We start from the raw sequence: 18,687 nt of genomic DNA on the forward strand, positions 1-18,687 counted from the left end.
GCAATTACACTGCATTATGATATAAAACAGCACATATAATGGACATTATGTATCTTTACACGTAATGCAGGGAATGAGTCCAGTGACATCCATATTGTTCAGAAACGAGGTCAGTTTGTCCTGGCACGAATCCTTCTCAGCTATCGGAGGTAAATATTTACTTTTGACAGACCACAAATGAGCCCCACGGTGAGGAATCCTTCTCGAATCGCTGTTTTCCCATATTATCAGGTTCATTTCATTTTGCAGTTTTCAATGGAAATAATTTGATAATGTGAGTGTGGTTTGTTGGAAACATTGTAAATGTAGATAAGTATGTGATTTTACATAACAAATATTTGTTCAGTGTTACTCAGTAATTTAATGTTACTTGAGGAGGACTGGGTGTTCAGATCTTGACCTTGTTTTTTTCTATCATGGCTGAATTTGAGATGTAAAAAATATGAAAAGCCTAAAACACATTGCAGAGATGGGATCAGCAAGGGCATTCAAAGAAATATTCGACAATATATATGAGAACAATTATACATGCATTCTCAACAGGTCGCTATGAAAGAAGGTCATACCTTTTCAACTGAAGCATGTTCTTAAAAATGTTTTATAATTTCCCTTATTTGTAATAAATGTCAAAATAAAATAACCTATTTGTAAGTGTTTGTCTGTGTTTGTATAAATGTATAAATAAAGTCGTGGCCTAATGGTTAGAGAGTCGGACTCATAACCCAAAGGTTGCGAGTTCGAGTCTCAGGTCTGGCAGGGATTGTAGGTGGGGGGAGTGAATGTACAGCGCTCTCTTCCACCTTCAATACCACGACTGAGGTGCCCTTGAGCAAGGCACCGAACCCCCAACTGCTCCCCGGGCGCCGCAGCATAAATGGCTGCCCACTGCTCCGGGTGTGTGTTCACGGTTGTGTGTGTGCACTTAGGATGGGATAAATGCAGAGCACTAATTCCTAGTATGGGTATCCATGCTTGGCCACATGTCACGTCACTTTCATAAGCGTATTTTTTATTTTATAGTTTTTTTATGTTTTTCTTCTGCTTTTTGGTCAAAATATGAGATATAACATGCCAGTTTTCGTAAGAATATAGTGATGTTAGGAGGGGCTCGGAGGAACACATCATTGTTTTGTGATCTAAATCTGTGGCCTTATTGCATAAACAAATCGACCCTGTTGGAAACATGATATCCCATGCTGATGTAATGATGATTATTCCAAAGACATATGGGGCACTGCCATTAATCAGGCCTTACATCATTATGACTGTATGCAGAAGCCTAATTTCCCTGTAACACGGTTATGAAGTTATGATGTCATAGGTGTGCAATAACACAGCATGTGTGTAATGTGTCCTTTTAAGAGCGTGCAATTGCATAAATGCATGCGTGTGTGGATTTACATGTGTTTTGAGGGGGATGGAAGCGGCTGGGGACATCAGGCTTCTCTCCGGTGAGATAATTAAGCTGAAGGAGTGAATGTGGGGCTGTCAATCCCCCCTCATCCCTGTTGCTCACTAATTACCCCAACTAGGTGTCAATACTCCAGGGCAATGAGTAGGGCTTACGTGTAAGAAAGAAGCAAAAGCAGAAAAAGAATGATTAAAGGATTGATTAAAAGATTCACAAGAATACAGACTGGGAAAAGTGCAATCTATCTTTTTATTATTTAGTGTATTTTTTTTATTTTATATATTTTACTTTTGCTTTGTAAACTTTTTCAACACAAGTACACATCCAACCTGACATAAAAATACCAGATAAAATTAAGTGGTACAGTTTCACATATTCTGTATGATAAAATGTACCAAATACTGTTCTAAAGTTTGGAGTTTGTTTTTTGTTTTTTAATCGAATAAATTATATTATAATACAATTAATATGTAATATTATTAAAACAATATAACTTAAAAAGGGGCATTTTTGTCTCTATTTTGTAAATATCAAAGGCAGTTTTGGATTAATTCTGATATTGCACTGTATGAATTCTTGTAGTAACCTGGTTCTTTAAAGGGGTCATATGATGCGATTTCAAGTTTTCCTTTCTCTTTGGAGTGTTAAAAGCTGTTCCTGTAGTATTATTGCTGCCGCCGCCATCATGTCGTGAAGACGCAGTGTGTTTTGTTGTGAAAGCGAAAATACTTTGTTTGGCCTGCCAAAAGAGGACACGACTAGAAATCAGTGGTTAAGTTGTATTTACAACACTGTTCCAGAACAGTTCAACCCAAATATTCAGATGTGTGCAATGTTCTTTTTTAGCAACGTCATATGACCCCTTTAATCTAATTAATTTTAGATATCTTCAATTCTTCCCCCTCAAAGCCATGGAATTGACTTAAGTGACAATGATGCAGTGTGAAGACAGTGTCCGATGTGGGGGGTTCAGCAGGGACCATCTGTTCAGACCCCCCTCTAAGAACTCTACAGGGGCCTTCCAAGGACATTGGGTGGTGGGGTAATGAGTGTGTCCACAGGCCCTCTACAAACAAACAGAAGGCACTCGGAAAGTGCATGGAAAAATCTACACAGGTGGACAGATGAAATCACAGAAAGCTTGAAATAGAAGCAATAAAAATCATAATTGTTAAAAAAATGGGTTTTCACAGTGATGCCACAGAAGAACCATTTTTGGTTCTCCATGGAACCTTTCACTGAACAGTTCTTAAAACAACATTTTAAAAATCTAAAGATCTTTTTCCAGTAAAGAACCTTTTGTGGAATAGAAAGATTCCATGGATGTTAAAGATTCTTTCTGGAACCAAAGATGCTAATAAAGAACTTTCATTTTTATGAGCATATGCAACACTTTTCTACCCAGAGTGGACAGAACATTGCAGCAGGTTAATGTCTCTGTTATGCTCATAGACTGGTAACAGGTGTCTATCCCATTGTCCTCTTTGTCCAGAATTGAGACAGAGTCTCAGAATGGCCAGACAATGAAGTGGTGTCGGACTCATGAATATCTGAGAAGTGAGTTTGAATGTGGTCAGTGGGGGGCGGAGAAGTGTATTTATTTAAAATCTATCTCCATATGCTTTGGAGTCATTCATCATTGATCGTTTACTGATCTATTTATGCATGTGGCACGGTGGGTTCGGTTAAGAGAATTGGTTAACATTGAGTTTAACATATGCAGGACCATAAATCACAGTCAGATAACATTGGGTCAAGATATGCAGATGCCGGAGAAGCATTGTTTTGTCTGGAACAATGTTTTCGTCCTACAAAAATCTTTGTGATGTTTTCATTGGAGTGTCTGTTACGATTTTTTTTAAAAGACACCGTAGCCAATTTGACAACTGCATTATTACATATTCTCCATATAGCTTGGAGGCACCACTGCATAATGTAATTAAACATGTAACAAACTAATTACCAAATGGAGGGAATTGTACGGCAAAGTACAAAACAGTTGCCTCAAAAAGTACAGGAACAATTCAATTGTTCAGTGACATCAACAACCACCAAAACCCCCTCTAGGGACTGTAATTCAAAGAGCTTGTGAGGAACACTCTGTTTCTAGGAAATTACCTTTGTCTAGGGATACAATTTCCTGGAATGTATGATCACTGGTGAAGAAGGACCGTCGTGTACTGACAAGCAGTGTCTTAATAATTCTAATGAACCTGTGTGTATTAGCGACCTGAATGTACAGGTACTGTTTTGCTCAAGTGGATGTGGCTGATGCCCATGAACCAATCTTACCAAGGGTTTCAGACTGTGGCTAAATGTGACAAAATCAGCTTTTTGAATGAATGACTCAGAAAAGTCACTAGTTGTGTCCTAAATGACATACTATGCAATATGCACTTACTGTATTTTTTTTTTCAGTTTAACACGTTAAAAATATTTAATGCAACTAACGCAGAGGCAGAGCTAGGATTGGCCACCCCACTCACAACTGCTGCTTCTTTCTCTTTTTTCTTGACAAGGATTGCATTTATTTAGACGCAGAACGTCTTTATGACCACATCAAACGGGAGACTTTCAGATGCACACTCCAACTTCACCTCAGCGCCAGGCGCTAGTCAAATTAGTGCGAAAAAGGTACAGGTGACAAGAGAGCTTCAGAAGAACAACAGTGAACCATGGTCAGATAAGATGTTGTCAGGCCGTATGTCAGTAAAAATTATTTTTCTTTCCCTGTCAGCTGTTATACTGTGCTAGTAGTGCGTGCTTGTTCAATTGCACGTACAAATGTGGCAGCGCGAGCTGTAGCCTGTATCATTTCATATCAAAGCGCGAAAGAAACTACGAGCATGCAATTTCGTAGTCATGTCATCAGTTAAGTCATTAAGTTACCAAAGTCATTAAGTTACCAAAAAGTCAATTAAAGCTGCCTTAAATTTATGCATGCATGTAAGCATTTGTTATATGCGTTACATCTAAGAACATGTCTCTGAAATGGTTTTCAAAACTGTCCTGGAGCAGCCCAGCACTGTCTCCCTCATCTAACACATCCGATCAGCAGAGACTTTAAGACCTGAAGTGAAAGACCTGAAGAAAATACGATGCGTGTCAGATCTGCATCATCAGCAGTGGCAGCTCTTAAAGCAGCAAAAATAACCTAATAACCAGCTGCTGTGACGTCTGTTAATCAAAGAACAAAAAACAAAAAAAAGAGGAAATCAATAACTCTTGTAGCTTTAAGGATTCATGTTTATTTAAATTAGAATTTAGTGTTTGGTAACTTTATTCAATTTCTGTATATTTCCTACTTGCTGAAGGGCACTGGTAGCTAAATATGACATTTATTATAATGGGTTTATGTGAAAATTGTTTTAAGTTCACTTAAATTAGAAGTTGTTATTTTTTAAAGTCTAATAAATGTTAAAATTGATAGCTCTCAATTATACTGTTGAATGGCTAGTCAATAGTTAAATATTAGGAAAAAACAATTTCATAGACATCAGTAGTATTGGTATCAGTGATACTGGCCTTCAGTCATAACAAAAGATGCCAAAACAAATATTAAAAATATATGTCTTTATGTTTTTTTCTACATTAATTTGAAGATTGAATGTGAACTTATTGCAAAAGTATATTTAAAAGCTTTAATGTTAGGTGTGATTAATCAAGATTAATCGCGATTTTTTTCAGATGTGCGATTAGTTATTTTTAATCGATTGACAGCAATAATCGAATTTGAAACACTGTTCGACGTGAAAGATTTGAGAACTGTTGTATGAATTCAGTCAAAACAGTGACATTTATATGGCACAAAATCAATCACTACAGCGACAGCAAATCCATTAGAACAACAGTAATATAACTTCAATCATTAGTCTATATACTAAAACTTGAATCTGACCAGTACATTTCGCCTCCTGTTTATTCTTTACTTTGAATTCGGACATATTCTTTTCACATACTGTTTTTCGCCTATTAGTAAGGAAGTATGAGATGTCATTTGGCTGCTGAATGATACTTTTTCTTTTATGGATCACTGCAATATATTCAAGTTTGAAATATATCAGATTAGGTTGTAAATGCAATTGATTAATTCATCGCAAAAATAGCTTTAAAGCATACTGTCATAAAGCAGAGAATCTAAGCAAGGATTTAACCATTCATTTAAACAGAACAGCTGTAGAATGTTGGACATGGACCACTTGCACCAGCACAAACAGCTCCATTGTTAGTATATATGCACATACAGTCCTAAAGGTTACTTTGACTCCACCTATCTCTTTATGTCTATTTTATTAGACCATCTCTGCCAGTCAATGTTATTGTAAGAACAGTTGTGTCCGCAATGGATTCCATGCCCAGTGCCAGCAGTCCATTATCACCATTAGACAAGGGCCTTGGTGTACTGGTTTGTAGTTTAGTGAGCTGGCTCGACTCCACGTAGAGGAAGATTCATTATGGATGGTCCCAGGGTGCTGAATGCAAGCCTGACCCCACTACCACCCCCACAGGAGTTTGTGCCCAAAGGACCATTATGATGTCCTTGGAGGCACCGGACCATGAATTTATGGGCTGTGTTCCTTACTCTCTGTTTCCCAGTGTTCCATGATGCTATTCTGTGCTGTTTAGATGAAGCAAAAAAGTATCTGTTCCAAAAACTTCAAATAGCAACACTGAACTCATTAGCTGTGTGAAGCTGTGTGACAATATGCCAGAGACAGGAATACTGTGTCCTAAATATTTTAAATGGCTTCCTTTCCCACATCTACAGTGGTATGAAAGTGGTTTTGTCTTAAACCACTGAAAATAGCCGATGACGCCTGATGTCATAATAGTTTAAGTCTGTAACGTTATACACCAAAAGCGTTGAATTATCATTCACATTCTACAAGTGTATAAAGTTAGACATAAACAATTACTTAAATTAGCAGACTAAAGGTCAACATCACGCAGTGGCAATATATACAACAATTAAATGGCAAATAAAACGAACAGGGGAAAAAATCACACACGGCGCGCCGCAATGGACGTTTCCTGAATAGCGATTTAGTTTCAAAGGATAGTTCACCCAAAAATGAAAATTTGATGTTTGTCTGCTTACCCCCAGGGCATCCAAGATGTAGGTGACTTTGTTTCTTCAGTAGAACACAAACGGAGATTTTGAACTCCAGCCGTTGCAGTCTATCAGTCGTATAATGCATGGCAATGGTAACAAAATCTATGAGAGTAAAAAAAACATGCACAGACAAATACAAATTAAACCCTGCGGCTCGTGACGATACACTGATGTGTAAAGACATGAAACGATGCGCTCAAAGCAGTTGGACGTAGTGGTGTATTAGAGGTAAAATATTATATGAATACTGTTCGGTTTCTCACACAAACCGATCGTTTCGTGTCTTAGGACATCAATGTGTCGTCACGAGCCGCAGGGTTTAATTTGGATTTGTCTGTGCATGTTTTTTTTACTCTCATAGATTTTGTTACCATTGCCATGCATTATACGACTGATAGACTGCAACGGCTGGAGTTCAAAATCTCCGTTTGTGTTCTACTGAAGAAACAAAGTCACCTACATCTTGGATGCCCTGGGGGTAAGCAGACAAACATCAAATTTTTCATTTTTTGGTGAACTATCCCTTTAACTGGTTGCGATGCGTCACTCGCGTCTGGTGTAAATGTGCTAAAACTTAACTTACTTGTCTATAATGATGGCCATGTTCGAAACACTGCTTACGTCACGATTCACTTAATGAATCTTTTGTTTTAAATCAATGCTTTGGAGCGTGTCAAACGTCACGTCAACCACGCTTCGTTGCGTCATACGTTTCGAAACATCAGTGATTTGACGCTATGGGGCGGTTTATCTCAAATTAATCCAGGAACCAGTATTACATACGACTGTAACCGATTTAAGTTTATTGAATTCTAGTAGAGTTTTGTGGTTTTGTTTGTCAGTGAACCAACACACTTGCATTTACACTGCTTTAAACAGTAGATGTCCTCAGCGTGCAGGGTTTCGAGCGCTTCGCAACGTTTTTTTATTCGAATTTGGACTCGGAAAGACGCGCATCTCTCATCCATACACAAATACATTCCATTGGTCACAAAACATCCTTCATAAATAACAAGAAAATGTGTTAATGTCTTTTAAAAATCACTCATGGAATAGCAAAGTGTTCTCTCTATACTCAGACAGTATGCGATTTCGGAAATCGGAAATACTGTTTTTTCAATACTACATAGTAGTGAAGTAAGCATATCCTGAGATGCGAATGGTTGTTATACTCTCTGCATCGGGATTTATGGGTTCAAACACCAACAGATGGTATGAGTCCGTGGTAATAAAACTGACCAGTCCAAAAGGTTAGAGGACAGGGCTGGTGGTTATTGACCCCAACCAAAAAGGTCATGCGGTCACTGGCAGCTAAGTGGAAGTAGCTAAACATACAACAACTCAGCAAATGCTTTTGTCTCCATTTCTTTTTTCAGTGCTTTATCCCTTTATCCCAAACACGTTTCGGAGGCAAAGCGCAACCAGTTGAACATTCTGTCAGGGAGGTACAGAAAAGTTAGCGGTGGTCTGTATGGAAAGTATCAAAGGGGAATGCTTCACTCCCATCTGAAGACTCGCAGACAGCAGGTGGAGTCTGGAGGCAGCGATGAGGTCATTGAGGCCAAAAATTTTCACATTGGTTTGTTTTACAGTGTTTACCAGATTTAAAAACTCCCTAGCGCTAGCACCCACATGCCACGCACTTTTAAAAATAAAGCGTCTTTATTGTACAATGAAGAACCTTTAACGTCCATGGAACATTAGGTTATTTATAGTGGAAAAAAGGTTTTGCATTATTAAAATGTTCTTCACACATTGAGTTTAAGAACTGTTCATTTGGTTCTTTGAGGAGCCAAAAAGGGTTCTTCAGTGGCATCACTGCGAAACCCCCTTTCAGACCCTTTATTTTTTAAGAGTAAACCCTGTGAACTCTCGGTATAATAAAAAAAAATACCCAGTTTATACTCCTAAACAAACAATAGAATCACAGACTAAGATGGACAATGGTGGCATCTCCCCAAAACTGTATTTGTACTATATCTATGATTGAGCTCTATTGTTTGGGCTTTACTCTATACTTCAGAAATGTTTTCATCAGCAAACCCTAGAGCCGATTCCGCCCGGCCCCTCCCATCGGCACAGAGCCGCACCGTACAGGAATGTCATACCGTATCTCTGCATCCTCAGAATCAGAAAAAAAGCGTGTCATCGAATATCATGACGACAGGCACAGGCGACACAGGAACATGTGCAGCCGCAAAAGTTTCCACGGCAGTGAACCAACACACTGGGGTTACACAAGTGTCTGTAAGCTGACCACCCATTTGTGACCTAGTTTCAAGCCTTACGTGAGAGAAATATCAACATGAGAAGCAAAAACTCATTCACACTGCTGACACAGACATTCATTTGTTAGCGACACTGCCCTCTGGTGTACAAAAGCAGTAGCTCATAGGTGACAAAAACAAATTGGATTATGCAAAGAAGGAAACAAATATAATGTGTCACATAAGTTCAGTCTTATATTGACTTACATACAAAATTACCAACGTTTTGTATACAAATGCTTCAAATTTTGCGTGCGCAATTTTTTTGTTAATGTTAATACATTGCGTGTTATAAACTCTTAAAGCAGTTGTTGCATTATTTTAAAATAAGCTTGCATTAGATGTATTTAAATACATTACTCAGATGTTACAACTTTCATGTGTGCATCAGACAAGACAAAAAATTATGCAAACGCTTCAGTCCTTACAGTAAAAAAAAAGAAATTAAAAAAAAGACATACATGCTTTATTGAGAACTATCCTACAATCTATCCTCTTGCTGTGAAGGCAGGTGTCACTGGTTCTGTTAAAAGGAACATATGATATCATTTAGTTGTTAAAATAACCCCAGAAACTCATTCATATCTAGACATGTTATATCTATAACTAGATCTATTATATTTTTTTAATGAAAGTGTGTCATGTTTGCCAGTTCAAAACTCATTGATTTGATGCTGGATGTTTTGGGTGGTTGCCAGGTCATTGTAATAGGTTGCTAAGGTGTTCTAAATTGTTTTTAGCATGTTGCTATGCCGTTGCAAATGTAAAAATGCAAAAAGATGAAAAAATGTAAACTAAAGGAAATCACAAAATAAAATACCTGACACTTGATATATACCTACTGATATACATTTGCAATTTTACTTTGAAATTGTAAGTGTATTCATTTGTAACTGAAATTGAGACATTTGTTAGCTATAAATGTAATCAAACTAGTTTTACATGTATCTAAAGTCAAATGAATTCATATATATATATATATATATTAAAAAATGTAAACTAAAAAAGTAAAAAAAATAAAAAAAAAGACAACTAAAAAACATTTAAAAGTGAAAATATAAAAATAAAAGATAATTCAAAATATTAATATAATAGGTTATACTAAAACAACCCTCTTCTGAGTTAGTTTTAGCAGGTTGTTATGGTGTTCTTTGTGGTTGCTTGGGTGTTGCTAGGGTGTTCAGGATGGTTGCTAGGTGGTTACATACTAGCCCAAGTCTCTCATACAATAACTATGGGGTTTTTATGCTCAAGGTCAAAAGTAAATCTGATTGTTTAGAAAGGTAATAGCACACTTCTACTCAACAAGCCTCAACATTTTAGGCATGAGCAGCATATTTTAAAAGCACCACTAATAATAGTTAAAATGTGGATTATAATAGCACTCTGCAGTATAGGTCAAGTTAAACAAAATCACAAAATAAAATACCTGACTTTTAATATTCATATACTAATATGCATTTTGCAATTTTACTTTGAAATTGTAAGTATATTCATTTGTAAATTGAACTTGAGACCTTTGATAGCTATAAAAGTAATCAAACTGTATCTAAAGTAAAAGGAATTCATACTGCATGTACAGTAAATATTGCGCATGTGTGTGTTGGGGGCTCATGTCTGATCACGTCAGAAACACCAAGAATCATGTGCACCAATGATTGTAATCATAAATAGTAAACTAGAATGCTGAGGACTCCATTATATGTCTATTATATCTTCTTGGTTAACATACCATCCTCAGACATCTGAGTTTCGTCCATGGTGTTCTCTTCTTATCTATGAAACAAGAAACAAATAAAAATCAAAACAAACCACCAGATCTTTCCAGGAAAAACTGACAGTAGCCTAGATTTTTTAGCCTAGACAGTAGTAGGTTTTCATCTTTTTTCACAACACATCCACACCCCATTCATTTCTAAAGCTTAGATGCAGGTTTGGAACTGGTATGTCTACTATTTGACTTGTGTTGAAGCCTACTGTTCATAAGACTTCCATCTATAATTTGCTTTTAATTATTACTTTTATTTTCAGTGGAAAGGTGTTATTAAATCAGGGATTACTGTTTTGAAAATTATATAAACATTTTTGTCATAGACTCTTTAATCTCATACACAATGTGTACTATTACCAATAACAATCTTCCCGTTCCCTTCTAGCCAGCGGCAACAGGTGTGTCAAACCACTGTTTACCTTTTATTGTCATTCTACCAAACGAGACAGCCGCCAGGATCACTGTCAGAATAATGAGAGCAGGCAATAAAATCTTCTCAATGTCCTGACTTCTCTCCGGGACACGACACGAACTTGCTGTGTGATTAAATAACAGAATTCATATGCTTAATATTGTATTGTGTAAACTGGTAATACAGTATAACTGAAAGTGAAACCTATCACAAGTGGCATTACCAACTACATTTTTATTAGCTTGAAATTACTTTAGATGTTTTCAAAATAGTATAGCTTTTCCAGTACAAAACACTACACTGCAAGTATTTATCCCACCTTAATGTGTTTACAATGGTGTTAGCTAAGTATAAAGTATTTAGCAAAGTATTTAAAAAAACATTAGCTTAAATGTAATTGAACTGCATGAAAGTATGCATAGCTGTATAACCGGTAAAGCCGCTAACTTTTCATTAGCGTGACACTAGCGCTGTTTTCAAAAAAGTGTAGCTTTTACAAGCTAAACTACAAAACGCTACATTGCTATTTTTCATTGCATTATTTTGTGCCCAGATTGTAGTCAGCTAGTTTTTTAGTAGCTTGTATTATAGCTACATGCAAGTATTTTTAAAAGATTTGCTTAGTTGAAATAATGAAAAAAAATACGTAGCTGTATCACAGCTTACTTAACTGATTTTCAATAGTGAGACACTAGCTTCTTTCAAAATAGTATAGCTTTTCTAATAAAAAGCTACAAAATCCTACATTGCTATTTTGTAATCACACAATATTGTGGCCATAATGAAAGTGTGAGTAGCTGAAGACGATATGCTATTAACTCTTTTCAAAGTATAGATTTTCCAGTAATAGCTGTATGGGGATGCTACTAACTCTAAAGCTACATGTATATTAACATGATGCTTGTTTAGCTGTTTTCAAAATGGTGTTGCTTTTACAGTAAGAATCTACATTACAAAATGCATTATCACATTGTATTGTTGCCACAACTTTAACTACTTTTTAGTAGCTTTACCCTTTACCTAACTTTACCCTTATGAAAATTAACCATGGTTTTGTTATAGTAAAAGTGTAGTAACCGTGTTTTTTTGCCATATTAATTACCATTTATGTAACCACAGTTTTACTACAAATACCATGGTTAAACTATGGCTAGTATAAACCATGGCTAATTTGTGGTTTAACTATAGTAACCATGTTTTTTTGGTTTTATTTGTAGTAAAACCATGGTTAATTTTCGTAAGGGTAACGTAGCTTGACTGTAGTTGAACTACAAGTCTCTCATCTATTGACATCCATTCAAACAAAACGGCCTCTGGTCTCCTTCCCTGTGTACTGTCAAAGCGGCAGCGTTAGCATTAGCCATTACACTTTTTTGGCTAAAGGTTGCAGGCTTGCCTTCCAGTGATTTTGGTGCTACTAACTACATTTCCATTAGCATGATGCTAGTTTAGCTGTTTTCAAAATAGTGTAGCCTTTACAGTAAAAACGTATATAATAAGTCATTATATACACTATAAACACTTTAAAGGAGACAGACATGTAGATGTTTGCGAAAGATGTTTTTTCTGTTTTGGAGGGATGATTATTTTTAAATCATACCCCATTTATTGCATCAAAATTTGTTAATACTTTACAATATTTAAGGGTGGATAATTTTATCAGTTTATTGCAACAGTACATAACTACAATAACTTTGTCTAGTGCTCTTATGAAAGTTTATTGCATTATTTGTGAAAATTTTACTATACTGAATGACATAGCAAAGACTTCTTCGTGGCTAATTTTTTTACGTATTTCATTTCATTCTGTAACCTACTTGTTCTACAGATCTGTGTGTACTGGTGTTAAATGCTACTGTTTTTGACAGCGTTGATAACATTTATGACAGATAATATCATGATAATTTTTGCGTTTCCCTTACCGAATATCATATCCTGTCAGCAAAAACCTGTCCATTTGCTTTTTTGATTGCTTTCAGCTTAAGTGCCGGTGTTGATAAAACAAACAAAAAATAAAAAAAAATAAACAGAAATGATTTCCAATCTTTTGCAAATAATATAAGATAAAGATATCGCTGACTCTAAACTGCAACTTCCTACTTTATTAACTTTCTAAAGTGTTAAATTAAGTGGAAAAGACAAGTCCAAAAACGCTTATAATAGCTGGATCTGGCAACACTGAGGCTGCGCCCACGCCCTCACTCACAACTCTCTCAAGCCTCGTTCAGTCCGCCAGCATCTTGCTCGTACCAGGGAAGCTAAACATTCTTGCAAACTGTCTAAACTGAATTATTCATGTCATGCAGGCATTCATATGAGGAGTTTAACAGCAAATTAGTCCTTCAAAGAACACATTTTATTTTTGAACATGAAAAATTCACCGAGGTCCGGACCTCATAGCTGGTTACGGGCCTGGTTGCCATCTCTACATACCAGAGGCGTTTCCTCCAAGGAGGCAAGGGAGGCAAGGGCAGTGTCTCCTCAAAATATTGAATAAGAAAAAAAATTTGTAGTACGAAAATAAAACAATGCCACTATTACAAAATATAACATTAAAAGTCATGCTACGGCCACTGCATAAGGCCGTTCAAGGATTTTATGACTGCCATGTCGCGGCCACGGTGGACGCTCACAATCTCTCTGCCAGTCATTATTACTGCCACTGAGACTGTTCATAGTTATTCTGCCTGTTCTGTCACAGCCAGGTGGTTTGTCCATGTCTCTGCTCTGCCATGGCCTCCTGACCTGTGGTGGTCTTCTGCTCTGCAGGCATCACCTTGGTCACCTGCTCCACTCTGGTCGCCTGCTTCACCAGCTCCACCGTGGGGATCATCGGTCCCACCTGCTCTGCCCTGGTGGTCTTCGGCTCTGCCAGTTCCACCCTGGTCTCTGGCTACGCCCTGGTTCCCTAATCCTTCATGGTTGCTCCACGGTTCAGGTCCTCCACTGCTCCATGGTCCAGACCCACCACTGCTCCACGGTTCAGGCCTGTCTCTGCTCCACGGCCCAGGTCCACCATGGCTCCACTGCCCATGTCTGCCATTGCCCCAGGTCCACTACTGCACCATGGCCCGCTGCTCCAAGGTCAAGGCCCGCTACTGCTCCACGGCCTAGGTCAGCAATTGCTTCATGGTCCAGGCCACCTCTGCTACATGGGCCAGGTCCACCATTCACCAAGGTCTTGCCCTCTGCGCCACGATCCATGGTCTCTGTCACTGCTGTCACCATGTCATGATCCAGGTCCAGTTCTCCTGCATGGGGCTGACTCTCTATTCCGCCCCCTGGACCACCTCCAGTCCTCCACCCTCCCAGACTCTTTGTTGGTTTTGGGTGGTTTATTAGGGCGTCGGGAGCTGCCCTTACAGGGGGGGGATATGTCATGGTTGGTTTTGGGTTTTAGTTTATGTTCATGTTTTCATGTCTTTTACTTTGTATTCACGCTCTTAGTCTAGTTTCCTGGTTTGTCATGTCATGTGTTTCCCTTGATCCTGCCATGTGGTTCTTTTTTCATGCGTTTTGTTCCCATTGGTTCCTTTGTTGTATGTGTCATGTGTTCAGTGGTTGGAATATGTCATGTAACCCCATTTGTTTGATATATATATGTAGCCCTTATGTTGCCATTAGGTGTGTTCAACTTGAGGCAGAGCTACGCAGACCAATCGGCGTTTGACATCAAAGTACCGCGAGAGCGATTCAAAAGCTTAAAGAGTTGTCTGCTCTCCAATCGCTCTCGCGGTACTTTGAGGTCATAAGCCGATTGGTCTGCACAGCGCCGCTTCAAGTCGAACACACCTATTGTGTCTCGTCTAGCTTTGTGTTGTGCAACTGCTGCTTGGTGAGTCTTTGCCTGTGTTCATGTTCAAGTTTATTTCATGGTTTGGTATCAAGTCAGGTCTTCGTTTATATTTGTATAGTTCAAGTCTTCTAAATAAAAGCTGCACATGGGTTCAATAAGCTTGCCTGAAGTGGACTTTGTCACAAGTAGCTAGACAACAAACATTGTTATATTTTTCATTGTTTGTGCCCACTTTTTAGTAGCTTATAGCTGCTGCATATTAGCATGACTATAGTTGAACTTGAAAGTATTAGTAGCTGTAGTTGTATCACAGGTGACAGTACTTACATATGAACTTTTCATAAGCGTGACACTAGTTTATTTTGCCCATGATGTAATTAGTAGCTTATTAAGAAGCTTGTAGTGTACTGTAGCTACATGAATCTGTTTTTAAAAGTTTACCTGTAGATTAGCTGAACTACTTGAAATTATGGGCAGTGGTGGAAATGGTCAAAATTCATTGGGGGGACTCTATAGCTTGGGGGGGTCATTTTTAAACTTTTTCAATTTTTTTATTATAACAATACATTCAATAATAAGACACAATCAGGAAAAATCTGTAACCAATCAAATGAAATCAGTATCAACCAAATTAATCTTTGCACTACAGAGGTGGCACAGAAGAACGCAAAAGTGGCATTTAGGTTTATTTACAGGCTGTTTAACATGGCTCAGAGATGGCATGAATGCACAATAATGTTATGAGATTAATGTTTTAAATATAGTTTTGAAATTATAAATATTAAATGATTTAAATAACTGAAATTATACGCAGCGACTGTCTATGAATGGGGGATTGAAACACTTACTAGATTCAATTAAAAACGCAGATTCATTCATAAACAAAACACAGCTGTGTTTGCTTGGAGATGCGCAGTGGATCAGTTGTTACTTTGTTTGGAAATATTTTCATTGATGAAAAGACAATCGGACAGAGAAATCAGACAATAGTGTTCCTAAAAAGTAAGTCACTTAAAGGGGTCCTATTATGCTCTTTTACAAAGTCTTGATTTTGTTTTGGGGGTGTACTAGAACAGGCTCTTATACTAAGTTGTTCGAAAAACCCATTATTTTTCACATATTTTACATTATTACAACACCTCTCTCCCCAGTCTGGCATGAACGAGCGTGTCTGCGACATAGTGATAACACTCGTTGCCTTCTCTAGTGCAGCTCAACCAGGTCTCGTCCTATTTGTCGCTATGTGTGATATCACAAATCCCGGAAAATATGCGTTGTAGTCCAAACGAGTCATTCGTTGAAGTTTTTGAAAAGTGATTTCTGTTAAATAAAATATCTCCTTTTGAAGTGGACTTTGAGCTTTGTAACTTTGCAGATCTTTTTTATGCTCAAACAGCAACATTACTAACAAACTAACTGACTAACTAAAGTCGAAAAAGTGAAAAAGCATAATAAGACCCCTTTAATATTGAACTGCAGAAAATCAATATCACATTTGCAAACTCCCTTTATAATCATTAAAAAGATGTCACTCATCTTAGTTCATCACAATCTCACAATAATCAATGAAGCTCTATACCGCACAATCAATCTCTTATTTACATCGTGTCTACATTGTTATAATGAGAGGATTCACTAGCTTGCACAACTCAGCAATTCTGGTGTTTTGAGCGGTGAGTGGATTTTTACTAACTTAAACGCCTCTGATTAGCCACTGTGTTCAAGTCAACAGATATGTCTGTGATTGGCTACGTTGCTCATTGCTGCAAAAACATGTCGTAAATAGAAACCCATGATGCAGAGCGCATTTGCAAATTCTGTTTCACCAATATGCTATTATTGGTTTCAGCTGTGGGTGCACCCTCTAGAAGTGTGGTAGATTGTCATACTGTTTTCACTCTACAAGTGTCTCATAAATGGAAATGCAAGATCTTTTCAGGCTAGAGGACATTATTTTTAGACGGAATTTACATAAAAATCTAGATAATTTGAGATACACTAACACAGCTTTACACATATCAAACTTTATGTTCTCGCATCTGATAAAATAAGATGTTCAGATTTCCTGCAGTCTGCAGGTATTGTGGCCAATCACAAAAGCCGACATTGAACAGTCAGCCATAGACAAAACTATCCAGCTACGTTTTATTATATATTGCGCTACGTTATGTGAGGAACTCTGATCGCTTTCGTATGCTATTGAATGAATAAGATATATAAAGAAATCCCTTTCATTTCCCTAACCAGTTGGAACTGGAATGCCGCCGCCCCCCCTCGAAATTCACTCCCCGGACTCCTTCCCCACCCCACCCCCGCCCCGCCCTGCATACCCCATTTCCAACCCTGATTATGGGTAGCTGTAGCTTGTCGGTTAACAAGCTACAATTTCAAAAGTAGCCTCTGCAACGATCTTATCACCTTTACATATGTACTTACAACACTGCAAGTCGCACTGAAGTACAGGGACTGAAAAGCGCACATCTACCCTCTGGACCTACAAACATGAAAACACAAGACCATCCACATCAATAATTACCACTGACAAAAATCCAACAAGATTAAACAGCACTGTTACTGTCACTCTCCTTTGTTGCCATACCTTGATGCAGACACACACTTCGCATGCACTTTTAGACAAGTTGAAAACTGTGTGCTTCATTTTGTCCTAGAAAACAAATAAGACCTGGCATGACATCAAACAAGCTTAAACAAGACCGCTTCAGTGCTTTGAGTTTTCCTTAGAACAGACCCTTTTCTTTCTCATGTCATCGGTTATAAACCAGGTGAAAAATTTTACTTTGACAAGGGAATTGCCTTCAGTGGAGGCCTCAAGGCATGGTTTACTAAGATGAATAGGAGTGTACAGAGAAAACCATTTAAAAAAAAAACATCCATATGACATCATGTACATTTGCTCTGAAGTTATTATTACTGATCCTACAGGCAGATTATCCTGCTCAATGTTCCTTACCACAGAAAGGGTTTGGAATTTCTGTCCCTCGATTTGTTTACACTGAGGGGAGGGTTTCATCTCACAGACAGAAATGGAGAAGCTGGCTTTGACCCATGTTGAAATCTCTGCCCACTGCTGACCATCTTTGGATGTAATCTTTGCTGTCCAGACTTGTCAGATAAAAGGATATTTAGATTTATACAGTGTGTAACATAAACATCTGTGAAAGGTATTGTGCTGATATACCTGAGAAATTTCCTTTGGCAAAAGGACACTTTATCCATGCCCCCACTTCAGTGGTAAACTACAACAGAGAAATTGTCATTACAATGAATTCCAAACCAACCCAAAAAGCTATTTTCTGTCAATGACATCATTCATTTAAAGGAACGGTTCACCCAAAATTTAACATTCTGTCTTCATATTGAAACAACTAAATTCCAAATCATGAGAAGTCATTTGATAGTTTTTGTTTTGTTTGTATGGTCCTATAAATATGGCTCAAGAACAATGTGGATATAGTGCATGAGTCATATGGACTACTTCTATGGTGCTTTTTTATCATTTTGTAATGTGACAGTTCCAGTCCCCATCCACTTTCATTGTATGGAATAGAGCAGCTAGGACATTCTACTACATCTCTCCTTTTGTGTTCTTTGGAAGAATAAAAGTCATATGGTTTGGAACCTCATGAGGGTAAGTAAATAATGACAAAATTTTAATTTTTGGGTGAAAGCAAATATGCAATAAAAAACATTCAACCTTTGTGCAAAGCATTGGGTGTGGATCCACAGAGGAGAATATCACCTGAGGTGAAAACAGTAAAAAAAGATGTAAGGGTTCCTAACGATCAGCAGCTATTACTGCACATGTAATAAAAAGGAACAACTGAACATACTTTTTGCCCCTCTGAATGAAAAACATTTCCAAGGTCTTGGCAGCTTTTCCCTCCATCGGCATGGCA

The 18,687-nt window shown here is 37.7% G+C and overlaps 1 protein-coding gene across 2 annotated transcripts in view; it reads right to left on the reverse strand.

Annotated features, from left to right (window-relative positions):
* Positions 1-9,069: 9,069 nt before the first annotated feature.
* The window catches only part of LOC107716743 (putative interleukin-17 receptor E-like), a 13,559-nt gene continuing 3,941 nt past the window's right edge, over positions 9,070-18,687 (reverse strand). The window contains exons 10-18 of one of the 2 annotated variants that reach the window (XM_016523284.1): positions 18,622-18,687; positions 18,486-18,530; positions 17,970-18,027; positions 17,742-17,893; positions 17,370-17,435; positions 17,207-17,264; positions 10,982-11,098; positions 10,524-10,567; positions 9,070-9,314 (exon numbers count right to left, since the gene is read on the reverse strand). The exon at positions 18,622-18,687 is cut by the window's right edge and continues 95 nt beyond it. In XM_016523284.1, the coding sequence (XP_016378770.1) occupies positions 9,306-9,314; positions 10,524-10,567; positions 10,982-11,098; positions 17,207-17,264; positions 17,370-17,435; positions 17,742-17,893; positions 17,970-18,027; positions 18,486-18,530; positions 18,622-18,687 (615 nt within the window). In that variant the 3' untranslated portion in view covers positions 9,070-9,305. Of the gene's footprint in view, positions 9,315-10,523; positions 10,568-10,981; positions 11,099-17,202; positions 17,265-17,369; positions 17,436-17,741; positions 17,894-17,969; positions 18,028-18,485; positions 18,531-18,621 lie in introns of those variants that run through there. The other variant, XM_016523285.1, reaches the window with a different exon arrangement.

Source organism: Sinocyclocheilus rhinocerous, unplaced genomic scaffold (genome assembly GCF_001515625.1).
Source record: "Sinocyclocheilus rhinocerous isolate Xijiao unplaced genomic scaffold, SAMN03320098_v1.1 scaffold1201, whole genome shotgun sequence".
In the NCBI taxonomy this organism is placed as follows: Eukaryota; Metazoa; Chordata; class Actinopteri; order Cypriniformes; family Cyprinidae; genus Sinocyclocheilus; species Sinocyclocheilus rhinocerous.